The sequence below is a fragment of the Cydia strobilella genome, chromosome 18 (genome assembly GCF_947568885.1).
Source record: "Cydia strobilella chromosome 18, ilCydStro3.1, whole genome shotgun sequence".
Classification (NCBI taxonomy): Eukaryota; Metazoa; Arthropoda; class Insecta; order Lepidoptera; family Tortricidae; genus Cydia; species Cydia strobilella.
In genome coordinates this window covers 2217101-2231742 of record NC_086058.1, presented here as the reverse complement: position 1 = coordinate 2231742, position 14642 = coordinate 2217101, and the positions used below count along the sequence as shown (strand labels likewise).

The 14642-nt window shown below is 36.8% G+C and overlaps 1 protein-coding gene across 1 annotated transcript in view; it reads right to left on the bottom strand.

Moving 5' to 3' along the window:
• Nucleotides 1-13910, bottom strand: part of LOC134749478 (iroquois-class homeodomain protein IRX-5-like) — a 40763-nt gene extending 26853 nt beyond the window's left edge. Inside the window, exon 1 of the mRNA XM_063684416.1 lies at nt 13412-13910. Coding sequence (XP_063540486.1) covers nt 13412-13562 — 151 coding nt within the window. The 5' untranslated portion in view covers nt 13563-13910. The remainder of the gene's footprint in view (nt 1-13411) is intronic.
• Nucleotides 13911-14642: the final 732 nt, after the last annotated feature.

The following is a 14642-nucleotide window of genomic DNA, read 5'->3' as shown; positions in this document are numbered from 1 at the left end:
GCTCCCCAAACAACAAACGTGATTTTTTGCTGTTTTTTGTTAATAGCTTTTGAACTTTTTTTATGTGGGAATGCTTCGAATACATTTTTCTAGACATCATTCCGAATCTAATGAGGTATCATACGTATTTTTAGGAGTTACTATCTCTATTAGTGGCAGCCGTACAAGCCCAATTTCAAAGAAAAACCGCAAATGGATGTACAAGTTAGCCGTTTGGCACACGCATACTGAGGTCAAAACAAAATTTTTGACCCGCAGTTCCTAAAAAAATCCCTTAGGAAGGGTGTGCTACAACATTTTTTTTTGTATGGAAAAAACATTTTTTTTTTTCAAAAACCTATCGTGTGTGGTATCATACGAAAGGGCTTTTTGAGGCGATTCTAAAAGTATACCAAATCATTACATTTTAGCCAATTTTTTTTGTAAATTAAAACAAATAGAATTTTCAAAACATACCAAGTTTGGGGTCAAGTTAAAGGGTTAAAGAGGTATTTCCCGTTGGATATATGGATATTACGTATCCTTGTATGATTAATATGTACCGTATCTGCAGTACAGTTCCATAAGTCTCGTAAAATAGGTATTGAAGTAGAACGGCCGGTCCGGGCCGTAGCAACTACGCTCGCATTCCATTGCTAATTGTTCTGTTTATAAGTTATTGATATACCCGACAAAAAAAAAACAAAAAAAAGTGTTTTTTGTTTAATTTAGTTTAATTTGTATACTTTTAGTTTAAGTCATATATGTTAATACCTACAGTATTAAGTTATTTGTTATAGGTTAAGTGTGCGCTCACCGATAAAATGTATTTTGCGTGAAAAAACAATTAATTCTCGTGTAAGTGAATATTATGTATTCTTATGAGAAAATAAAGATCTTTAAACCTAACTGTGTCACTTTGTATTTAAAAAAAAACTAAATAAAATTATTTTTAAAATTCCTTTTTTTGGGTTAGATATGAGGAAATCACGTATCATTTTTGGTATATTGTACAAAAAAAAATCAGCCATATCGTATCTGGAGGAGCCCAAACTTGGTATGTTTTGAAAATTCTTTTTGTTTCAATTTAAGAATAATGGCTAAAATGTAATGATGTGATATATTTTCAGAATCGCTTCAAAAAGCCCTTTCGTATGATAGATAAGAGAAGAATACGATAGGTTTAAAAAAAGTTTTTTTATAAAAAAAAAAAAGATTTTTTATACAAAAAAAAAAAGATTTTTTATACAAAAAAAAGTTTCAGCACTCCCCTCCCAAGGGATTTTTTTTTAGGAACTGCGGGTCGATAATTTTGTTTTGACCTCTAGTATACGTGTACCAAACGGCTAACCTGTACATCGATTTGCGGTTTTTTAATGCGAACAGCTTACACTATATTTTTAACCACCTTGAACGTTTTGTAGACTAGACTATTGTCCCAAATTGGGGTTTCTTATTCATTCCGACCAGGATTAGGAGCTCTTCAAACATACCTATTTTAATCAAAATCTGACTCATAAATAAAAAACGGACCATTAATAAAACTGTATAATTACATCAACGTAAGAAATATCTCATGTCACATGTTTCTTTGTTATGATAATTTTATCTAACCTGAGGCTTTCTTTTTTTCTAATCAACGAAGCCGGAGAGCGACAAATTTGTTTTTCATCACACTTGCTCGAAAAGATCTTATTTCATGCAGGTGTACTGAAGGGAAAACAAAAGGCCTATATTGTTCCCGCGGGAGTTATAGCTTTCTTTTTTTAATTAGATATGTCACTAATTCATACGAAGTACGAACCAAGTAAGTTATAAGTAAAATACTTTTCACATCACCTATTCGAAAAGGGAACTTTTCTTCCCTGCTAGGAGGGATCAAAGTGGCACTTTTCTGTTCAAGGACATTTTGTTGCCAGTATGAAATATTGACACAAAAACATATGAAATTCGTATGCATATAATCGATTACAATTTCTTTATTAATTTGTTGTAATTGTTTTTAAATTAATTAATAGCATATTTAAATTAAGTAAATTAATTAATTAGCGTAATATTTACAAAGAAACGTAAAAAAACATTCGTTTAATAATTTAATTTTTATTTTGAAATTTTAGGTCTCCTTAAACGCAACACGCAGCCATACTTGTCTATGCAATTTAAAAAGTTTATATTTGAAAAGTTTTGTAGAAATATTTCACAAAGCATTATGCGATTCTGTATTGTGTATAAATTTGTAAATACTTAGTTTAAATCAATAACTTTATAATAATAAATATAAGTGATATCAGTCTTCATAGTGTTCTTCCGAAGATTTGGTTCAAAGTGGTAAGAGCTAATTTGTTACCAGAAAAATCTACAAAAATAATGTACTTGATTTTCATTGTATAATTTTAGTTGTTTGCTGCTGTTTTTGAAAAGATATTAGGTACATAATTATGAGCTGTTAACTTTTAATTGGTCAGTACAGTCACGTCAGAAAATTTCGATACGGAATTACGGACAAAGTGCCAGAAGCATGTAGATCCCTATACTAAGGTCGTGTATACATATTTTTGGCACTTTGTCCGTATCGATCTTTGCTTAAAATAATAATGTTTTGAAACCTAATATATGTATGTAATTTCCTCATAGGTGATGTGAAAAGCAGTATGTGTCACATGGTAGCAAAATTATTTTCACCTTGGGCGTTAACACTTGAATCCCTCACTACGCTCAGGATTCTATGTTAGAATCCCTCGCTACGCTCAGGATTCTATTATAGAATCCTTCGCTTCGTTTAGGATTCAATTGTACGCCCTCGCCGTAAATATGTCATTTTGCTCCCTTGTGACACAATCTACTATTGTTTAAAGTATAAGGGTGTGTAAGGGAGTTTTACTTCTAAAATACTGACAATTATAATTTAGTATTTTTGTTTATAATATTTAATTGGATTAATTTAATAGCCGTTTAAAATATTTTTACACAAAATTTTCAATCGTGGCTGAATGCCGAAGGTCTGTGCCTTAGATGCCTAACCTGTCAAGAAATGACAATATGGCGGACGAATATTTGAAATGTCACCGTATTTTATAATTATTTCCCTGAAAATTTAGTTTTTCATCACAAGTGTAACGAAAACCATTGTGTGTAACTCCGGGGGTAAGAATACTGTAAACTCCTCCTTTACAAAATCTCACTTACCCCCCTCGTTGCACAATGTAGGTACTAATAGCACAGCGTGTCGAAAGTTGATACTTTCCGCACGGAAACGAGAAAAGAAATGATTGTTTTTTTACTCTCCTGTAAAAGTCAAAATGTTATTTGGATTGCAGGTTGTAGAAGGATATTGAATTCAGCTACCTAAAATCAAGAAGTTAAATCACAATAACAGGAAATAAGTAAACGCTCAGTGGTGGTAGCGAGCTAAGCTAACAGAAAAAGTTTGTAAGAACTAGCTATAGCCTATGATATGCCTATATAGCGGGCCGCGACCGCGACGCGACTTGCAGGCATAAGGTCCGTGAGCGCAAATGACGTGCGCGTCTGTGTGCGTACACCACACACACGGGGATATGGCGGCGCCGCCCCCGTCAGCGCGACGGAGATAATCAGTTTGAAATCTCAAAATTGAGAATTCGCTCAGCTCCTGTTGGCTCTTAAGGCCGGTTTGCCGCTGTCACTGTCACATTTCGCAAGAAAGAACGGGAAAGATCATGCGGGCCAAGTGTCAATTTTGATCGAATTTTGTCGATTTTTATTTATTTTAAAATTGTTACCTTACAATATCGAAACTCGAAAGCTATGAAATTACTATTTAAGTTAAGATTGTTCTTTCTTCTTTTTTTGTTAATAATCTTCATATATAATAAATAACCGAGTAAAGTTTGACTAAAAATCCGAGTTAGAGGTTACTTTGGGAATTATTTGGATCGAGCGAAGTGTCATAATTCGTGTATCGGAAGCTATGTTATTAAAGATAATATAGTCAAGAACTACATTTTTTTTTCCACGTCTACGGATATCAACGCCTCTTAGAAAAACATGATCATATAAGATAACGTGAAAAACCGGATTAGCACAGGATGGATGAAATGGCGACAGGTTACGGGAACCATTTGTGACGCCCGTATGCCCCTTCGGTTCAAGGGTAAAATTTATAAAACGATCATAAGACCTGTCGTCATGTATGGATCAGAGTGTTGGGCCCTAAAGGTGAGGGATGAAAAGAGATTGCATGTAGCGGAGATGAGAATGTTAAGGTGGATGTGTGGCGTGACGAGAATGGATAGGATAAGGAATGAGTATATAAGAGAAAGCCTGAAAGTTGCACCCATAACAGAAAAAGTAAGGTCAAATCGCCTAGCATGGTACGGGCATGTGATGCGGAGGGATGAAAGTCATGTGACAAGAAAGGTATTAAGAATGAATGTGGAGGGAAGTACGAGGAGAGGAAAACCGAGGAAAAGGTGGATGGACTGTGTGAAAGATGATATGAAACTAACGCAAGTGAATGATGAGATGACGGGTGACAGAGATGTTGACATGCTGAAGACATGCTGCGCCGACCCCAAGTGAATGGGACAAGGGCATGCGAATGATGATAAGATAACATATACTAATCTATGCATATAAGGACATTTTTCGCCTTCTGGCTCAGGGAACCGCCTTAATACTAAAACAGTTGATTCTCAAATGTCGTATAGGTTCTTTTACATTAAAATAACTCCACAGAAATAACCGTGGAGATATTTATCTAGCACTAATGGGGGAAAATAGACCGAGGAAAACAATCGCAACAGGCGGTCTTATCGCTAACAAGCGCTTAAGTAGTACCTTTCACGAAGCTTGCCGATCGCCTCTTTTCCTGACCAATACCGTTTGATCCCTGATAACACGCACGCGATACGAAACTAAGGGTCACGTTATACAAGACCAGATGAGCAGTCTCAATCCACCGTCCACATTGCCAATTGAATTGATTGAATTCAAAATTTGTTTGAAAGAAAATTGATTGAAAGAAAATTAAATTCAAAGATCTTCCTCCTCGAGTTATTCCGGCATTTTGCCACGGCTCATGGCAGCCTGGAGTCCAAGAATTGGCTTAGGCACTAGTTTTCATTAAAAATTCAAAAGGGCCGTAAGTAATATTTTACTGAAAAAACCGGCCAAGTGCGAGTCGGACTCGCGCACGAAGGGTTCTGTACCATTACGCAACAAAACGGCAAAAAAAAAAAACACGTTTGTTGTATTGTATGGGAGCCGGGGGAGCCCCACTTAAATATGTATTTTATTCTGTTTTTAGTATTTGTTGTTATAGCGGCCACAAAAATACATCATCTGTGAAAATTTCAACTGTGTAGCTATCACGGTTCATGAGATACAGCCTGGTGACAGAAGACGGACAGCAGAGTCTTAGTAATTGGGTCCCGTTTTTATTTTTACCCTTTGAGTACGGAAACCTAAAAAAAGAGCCCGCCAAGAAACGTAAAACTGTAAACAAAAATGTGTGTTTGGTGTTGGTGAATGTAGATGTCCTTGGTGCCCGTTGCGTCAGCGGTCGTTGCCCGATCGATCGCTCCCCCCACCTCCCACCCCCGCTCGCTTCCCGGAGCCTTGACATAGAATAATGATGGTGTTTTGTTTTTTTTTTAACATGGACATGGACGCAGTTATCCAAAGCAACGAGTGAGATACTTTAGATTTAATTATTCATTCTCATTAGTACGTGTGACTTATAGTTGAATAAATGACACCAAAGTGATTCTGTAGAACTGGAGGGAGATGATTGATGACCGTTATTTGAAAGTACTGACACTAATGTATTAGTTATTCTGTGCTAATGTAATGTTATTGATAACATGTAAATGTAACAATTCCTTTTTTTGTTAAGGGGCCCACTGACTATCAGTCCGCCGGACGATATCGGCCTGTCAGTTGTTTGGAACTGTCACATTTTTGTTCTAACTGACAGGCCGATATCGTCCGGCGGACTGATAGTCAGTGGGCCTCTTTAACGAGATCTGAACCCCTAGTATCAATTACATTCGATAGCGTGACGGACGTACGCGTTTGCGTTAAGAGTTAACAAATAATGCGACTTCATATACCTATAGAGACAGGGAAGCGTGAGAATATTTAGCTTAATAAAGTAGAGTTTACATGACTGTTTTGTATACTGCATACTGATCGTAAGCACTTTTTTTTAGCTCTGAACACTAATTATCTATCTGTACAATTACCCCAGAATATAACCCCGTATCTCAAAGTTGATGTAATGTGAGCGTGATAAAAAATTAAAACATTTCTCGCCAGTCTGCCTGTGAGTGTGACCACGAACGTAACGTCACGTTCGTAACGTCAGGTCATAAATAAACATAAGTTAGTACGCGATTAGTGCTAGTTTTAAAATTAAAAACCAGTTCTCTCCTCTCTTATTAGCCGTGAGACCTAGCTAACTCCCAGGTTGACTAGGTGTGAGTGAGAGCTCGGCACTCGGTCAACTAGCCCCTCAAGCTGAATTAGCAGAGGGGTCAAGAGAACGCGGCCGCGTTTTGACAAGCTATTTATACGTAGAGTTGCGACACTTGGACTAACTGACTGACTGACCGTCGTTAGACTTTATGTGGTTGTAATAAGGTTTAAAATAAGTTAACAGTGTAGAAGATGGGACATAGCTGCTCTGACACTTGGGGCAGTTCCCAGGTGGGTACCGCGTAAATACCGTATAGAAGCGTTGGTTGAAAAGCATGCATTATTCAAACTGAAGGTCTCAAAGGCACTTTCGTAAAATCTAGTTCCTGCGGAAATTCTTAGGATTAGGTTGCCAAAGCGGCCCCGGGCTACTTTAGGATGCAATCGGGAAAACACTAAGATGAGGAATTACCTACCTTAAACTGGCTCAATATTGCTTACCAAGCGAAACATTGCCAGGCATGAAAATCATGAAATAATCGGTAGGTAATTCAGAATCATTGCATTTAAATATTTGTGATAATTTGATAAACTAATTTATATTTCATACAAACATATAGGACGACAAAAATATATTTAAAACTTAAAGTACATAATTATATAGTTTACCGCGAACTGGTCCCGTGGTGTTTAACAGCTATATCAAAGATAGATATAACTCCGTAATAGATGGATACAGTCTAAGGAAAAAATGTGCCTCGAAAAATCACGAAAATTTGATTCTCGATCAGATGGCGCCATTAGTTTTGGCCTACTCTCGTATAGAGGGCGTTGACTGTTTCGTTTGTTATTTATAATTTTAACGCATACCAGTGAAAGAACATGGGTCAAAATCATATAAAAATAATTAATGCAAATAAAAAAATAATTTATCCATATTTAGATACATTTTAACGTATTTTTATAAATCTTCATTTTTAGTTTTAAAGTATGTCGATAGATGGCAGTAAATTTACAGTGGTTACAAAATTTACTATGACAGTACCGCTCTATCTTATTATATCCTCATTGGCTATATGTATACAGCGTGGCCTAAAAATATGTGCCGTCCCGTTGCCAGAGAGGTTTTGGGATTATACTGAGCAACTTTTACTACGGGACCAACCACGAAATCGCGAAAAAAAAGTACCCTCCCTTAGAAAATGGACTAGCCAAAATGTATGAAACAGCCAATTTTTTTCGCGATTTCGGGGTTGGTCCCATAGTAAAAGTTGCTCAGTATAATCCCAAAATCTCCCTGGCAACGGGAATGCACATATTTTTTGGCCGGCTTGTATAGCTACCAAAACTAAAGAATTATTTTCTTGGGACTTGGGAGGAAGGCGGCCAGATATGGCATTAAGTGTGTTTAGTAAAAAAGTTTGTTTTTATGTAAAATCATATACCTGTTATTATCGTTTTATAGCAAAGAAGGCAATTGGTAACAAGAATAGTTTATTTGAACGATAAGCAACGATAACAACAATAACAGCATGGTTTCCGTAGTTAAAAGAGCCTATGTTTCACTAAACCTACTAAAATTAAGGGGGCCAATGATTATCAGTCCGCCGGACGATATCAGCCTGTCAGTTAACAAAAATTTGACGAGTTCGAACAATTGACAGGCCGATATCGTCCGCCAGACTGGTAATCAGTGGGCCCCTTTAAGTAAAGTCACACGAACCACCGCCACCAAACAATCGAAATTGTGCTGTCAGTAGAAATTATAATACAAAGAACTTAGAGATAAAATTTGCACAATACAAAACTTCTACACGCTCTATTTTCTTTGTATAACAATTTTTAGCAATGAAAACTAGTACCACTACCAAACATGTCATTTTAAAATGAGAGTAAATTCGATTGTGCGCCATTTTCAACCAAAAGGGTACTTATTGTCGCTTGTCAGTAAGGCGCTATTTCCATATAGCTTCAATTAGAAATCAACCTTATCGACAACCGACAATGTGGTACCTTTTGGTTGAAAACGTCACATATGATTGATATGGCAACGGCTATGGCTTTTTGGCGGCACGGCGGGTTCGTTTGACTCTACGTTACGTACGCTCTCATTTTAAAACGACTAGCTAGATTGCTCTGAAACTTTGTACTTACAATAGGATAAGGTATATCTAGTCCTGTAATTAATTTATGTAGCTTCAGATACCATAGCTAAAAAATACAGCGAATTTGTTTTTCATACAAAACATGTTTTTACTCTATTTCGTTTGTTTTATAAACTGGAGCTATATAAACTAATTACAGGACTAGATATACCTCATGTCATTGTATGTGCAAAGTTTCATTACAATCCAACACGTAGTTTTAAAATGCCAACGAAACTCCGTTTGTATGGGAAGGTGAAATTCGGCCGAGCTTGCTGGGGACAATTAGCCTCATGCATGAAGTTTATATTTGAACGAAATATGTTTTATTCGGATGTTTGTTACCGTTATATCATGTTACAAATGCATTTCCGTTTTTAAATTACCATTTAATTACTTAAAATTATAAATAAAAAGTACAAAAATTTGCCCGCGAAAAGCTAGTGAGCGAAACGCTCGAAACGCCACCTGACGTCACGCGTTCCACAGATTAGTGTCATTAGTAGCAAACGTAAGTTGGACCGCCTAACGTGTGACGTCATCACGCTCTGTCGAATTCGCGCCAAAAATTATGAGCGTTTCAACCGCTCAAAAATTTTCAACATTTTAAATATTTTTGATAAAATAATGTTAAGGTTTACAAAAGTATTTTTATCATTTCCGGTGTTCCAACGATATAAATTATGAATCCAAAAATAAAAATTAATTCATGCATGGAGCTAATTAGCTTTGGCCATAAACATAAGTCGTAACCTGATTCAGCGGGGCTACCGCGAATAACCGAAATTCGCAAATTGCGGGGATTTTTCTCTTTTACTCCAATGTAAGCGTAATTAGAGTGACAGAGAAAAATGCCCGCAATTTGCGAACTTCGATTTTCGCGGTTATAGCCCAGGTCATTCCATTCCATGGCAATAGTAACGCGAGCCACCATTGTATTGTATTGTAGTTCGCGCGATTTTCCGCAAGTCGACGTCTGCCGCCTATTTTGCGTGACATGGGGGGTGGGCTAGTCCTGCTAGTCCAGCTCCTCGAGGAGGAGGAGGAGGGAGGAGGAGGAACGCGAGCATCCATTTTATTGCGTGTTCCATCCATTCATGATGCTTTAAGTGTTAGGTCTTTTTATCTCAGGATTAAAAAAAAAACAGGATGTGTAACTTTTCATCAGTCTCCGTATAAGATGAATAAAGTCTAAGGAAAAAACGTGCCTCGGAAATCAAGAAAATTTGTTTCTCGCACAGATGGCGCCACCAATACCAACCTTTGGCCTATTCTCGTTTAGATGGCGTTGACGGTTTCGTTTGTTATTTAACAATTTTAACACATATCAGTGAAACAACATGGGTCAAAATGATATAAAAATAATAAATACAAACAAAAGAATCATTTATCCATATATACAAGGTGTACATATATACATTTTTTTTTATATTTATTTTTAGTTTCAATCTTGTGTCAATAGATGGCAGTAGATTTACTGTGACTACAAATTTTACTATAAAAAAATGCTTTTATTTATGACAGTACCCCTCTATCTTATATATTCTCTTTGCTTTTCATTCCCAGATAATATATATATATTTTAAATCAGCATCATAATAGTTGTAATGTAAATTAATAACACGTTTGTCCTTGTAAAAGGACTCAAGATTGTTGGAAAAACGTCATTTTGTTTTACAGTCGCCATCAGATATATCGGAGCGGATAAGGTGCTCAAAAATATCTGAACACACCTTAAAGGGAAGACCCGACCCTTGTTTGGACTAATAGTTCTTAGGTGTATGTAAACTCAAATGAATGATAAGAATATTTGTGACCTCATTCTATAATCCGTAGTTCTAATCAGTCACTGATATGGCAGTCCCCGTGGTAGATTGATAATGATGAGTAATTATATTATATGATCTAAAAGATATATAACATCTTCCACGGAACCACAAGTACTACAAAATTCAATAATCTAAGTAGGTATTATGAGATGGGACTGGAAAAAGTTTAAAACTCGTAAATAAATTGAAAAACGTTTTTTTTATGTTATAGGAGGCAAACAAGCAGACGAATTGCCGTATTGTAAGCAATTATCGTCGCCCACCTGCAACACCAGAGGGATTGCAAGTGCGTTGCTGGCAGTTAAGATGGGAGTACGCTCTTTTCTTAAGGTTTGATGGTCATATTGGTTCAGAAATACTGCAGGCAAGTTTTGTTATTTATTTATTTATTAGAGCTTTTCATTATTCTACAGACAATTATATGAATTTGATACATAGATTTTAGATTTAGATAGATTTAGCTCCAGCTGTTTCCATTTGGCTTTACCTAATGCTACACTTTGCCATGTTTTGCCTGCAGTGGCAACAATCTTGTCCTGCCACCTGGCTAGTGGATGTTCTCTCTTTCTAGAGCCTGGGGGTTCCATTTGGTCACCTTTCCTGTCCACCTCCCGTCATTGAGCCTTGCTACATGACCAGCCCATCTTCATTTCATGCTTTGAGAAAAGTGTAAGGCATCAGTTAATGAAAATGAAAATGAAATTTTATTGATAACAATCGTTACAGGTCTGTTTATGTTTTATACATATTAAACCTACAATCTACATACACGTGGTAAAGTTGAGGTTTTTTAGGCAGACAGTCTTAATGACAATTATATTTACAATTCATTACATATATGTTTATTTGTTACATTCATCTAACTATATTATATTTAGAATTTATAATTATTTATACGTTTCATGTATTCATTTATATATTTCAAATTCATAATTTATCATTATATTATAAGGTAAGTGGCATGTCAAAAAATTCATTGTAGTCATAGAACATATTAGTAAGGAGCCACTTGTTTAGCCTAGATTTAAAACCGGCGGTGGAAGATGCATTTCTGACGCATTCCGGGAGGCGGTTAAATACTGATGGTCCGAGACAATAGACCGATTTCGCCGACTTCGCTAGTCTGTGGCGCTCTGCTACTAATCTATCTGCGTGTTTGTTGCTACGTAGGGGGTACCTTAGGTTTGTACCTCTGCACTTAAATAGCCCTCGATTATCGTATGTGAATACAGATACCTGTTGTATAAGTATACAGGGTAGGGGCATGATTTTAAAATCTATAAAGAGATCGCGGGCGGGCGGTTACTTGTGTCCTTTTTCTAATGTCGGAGCATCTTATTCTATCTTTTAGTTTTATGCCTTCAGTTTTCCTATACGAGGCGGGAAAATTCTGGAGAAACAGTTGCCACTGCCACTGCCAGTTGCCAGTTGATCCTCTGAATGGTGAAGATGGTGATCAATGAATTTTAGAGTCCTTTTAATCTTTACTACTTACATCCCACCATTACACCACACCAGCTGGTAAAGGCACTCTTGATTGTTCAAAAACTGATAAGAAAGTTGCATTTTAAGAAGAAGGCAAAGTAATCAAATGCAAATTTCAAGTTGTTTTCTTATGTTTGCTGGTATAATTGACTCATGCGGTTTTTGCCTATCTATAAAGTGATTGTTGAGGAAGGTTAAGGTGTATAATTTGTTAAGGTTTTGTGTTACCCGTGGGAAGCTGGAGCGGTTTGGTTACCCATGCAAAGAAATGACTACACCGGCCACGGGGCCTACAATGGTCTTGGCGGAAGACCAGCACTGACTTTATGGTTAGCATTATGCTGAGGCGGGGCCATATTGTGGTAAACTAGGTATATACTTTTCTGTTTTAAATTTTTTTTTTCTTTGTAATATGTTTGTATGAAATGTAAACTACAGCCTGCGACTTGCGGAGCAGCAGTTGAGCCAGTTACCTATAATAAACATATCAAGACACTAGTGTAATATTAGCATTTTTACACACCACACCTTCTTATGGTAATTTCCTTTAGCTTTCATTAGAATAATTAATTTGCATCAGGTATATTGAAAAGATTAGGGTTTTTATTTTTCGTAAAAAAATCCCAATAATAAAGACTTAAAATACTGTGTTCATCACGGAATCTGAACTGATAGACAAAACAATTTAAAAAAAATAGAAAGAAAAAGTTTTGTACAACTAGTCAAATTCAACATCAAAATATTACACGATCCAAATGGAAAATTTACTTTAAGCTCCAGATAACACATTTAGTATTAATGAATTAATAAATGTCGTTGAATAGTGCCATGCCATGAGAAAATAAATAAACTAAATAATTAATTAGGAAGTATCATGTTTGACTTTGTTCTACATACATAAATCAACAAACAGCGCCACCTATCTTGGCGCGTGACTGAACTAAAATACAATGGCAGCTTGGCAGCCATCTTGTGCTGTGCGGAATCGAATGTCATGTTGCTGTCATTTCGACGTTTTAGAAAAGTCATCGGGATTCCGATGACAACAATAAACAAACCAAAAACCTTGGCTAATAAGATTTATTAAAGTACCAGGATGCTAGCAATGCTCTAAGACAAACTTGTAGAATATTGATCGAACGTAATCAGTAGCCTACGTAGCATCTGGGCGAGCTAAAAATAACCCTGGCACGTGCCAAATAACACTTTACGCTGCCGTATTGTGTTCTACATAGTTTAGAGTAGGAATAACTTGCTTGTTTGTCTATAAATGACCGCTCGGCTCAGTTTTCATGCATAAATAGCTTTCGAAATGTACATAACTAGGTACGTATTGATAATACAAGGCAGCTAATGGCGCATTGGCGCCATTTTAGTTTTACGAGATCGGGTGGCGTAGGTGACGTAACAGGTCAAAATTCCTGTGCCAAGGATTAATCGGCAACAGATATCAAGGGATAAATCATTTCTAATGCGATTTTATGCGGATAAAAGCGTTGTTTTCCTATAAATGTCATGTTGACGTATGTCAATTTGACAAGCATGGCCGTAACGTGGCGTCGTTTTTGACCGGCTTACCTCCAGGCGACATTGACTGCTGTCTGTTGGCTGCTCGAGCCGCATCCCTGATGATCTCCCGGGTCAGCTCCCTAACGTCGCGACGCTGCTGATACGCCATTTCGGGCCGGTCGCGTTGCTCTTGTGCTATGCCGGCCGTAGGAGGTAACATCGTTACACACTCAATCCATCCGAATATTGTTTTTTACACTCAATCACACGTATATCACTAACAAAGTTCACCAACAGTCCAAAAGTCACGAATAACCGATTGGATAACGTTCAAACAAAATAATTCTTCCTTGAACTACGCACAGCAAGCAAAGCAAAACGAACTGAGCGCGACTGTCGTACGGGGGACGGCGGGAAGCCACAGCGCCGCCGCGCAGCTGTCCTTATCAGACTTACACGGATTCGTATATCGTGCTCGCTCGCACGGCAACGCTTCAGTGACAGTTGGAGTATTAAATGTCAAAACAAAGCGTGGTTGATTATTATTAAAATGTCAAACAGTAAGCAACCGTTTTATAGTTTTAGATCACATGCGCCATCTAGCTTTCTTCATGCGAAATTGCGAACAAATTTAGTCTTTATGCTGTGAGAATTCTGAGCTGTGAGATGGTGATGATATTTTGTTTAAGATGGCGCGACGAGCGACAAACGTTTATTGTAGTTTGTTGAAATTAGTTCAGAGGGCGTCCGTATATGTATCGGATGGTCTAAGGAAAAAACGTGCCTCGAAAATCAAGAAAATTTGATTCTCGTTCAGAGGGCGCTACTAGTTTTGGCCTACAGTCGTATAGATGGCGTTGACGGTTTCGTTTGTTATTTAACAATTTTAACGCATATCAGTGAAAGAACATGGGTCAAAATCATAAAAATAATTATTGCAAATAAAAAAAATCATTTATCCATATTTAAATACATTCTATCATATTTTTAAAAATCTTCATTTTTAGTTTTAAAGTGTGTCGACAGATGTATCGGCCACAGTGTAAATAGTTATTTGTGGCCAATTTGTGGCAATAAGAGAAGAAAGTTGGTTTTTCTTGCGTGTTTATTTTGAGTCCCGAAAAAGCGAGATTCTATAATTGAATTCTAATTTAGAATTTGAGCGTAGCGAGGGACTCAAAAACACGAGATGTAAATAACTTTGCTCTCGTGTTGCACACATAATTTTTCACCTCAGTAGTGAGAACATATTAAAGGTTAAAATGTATTTCGAATTACACAGAATAATACAGAAACAAAA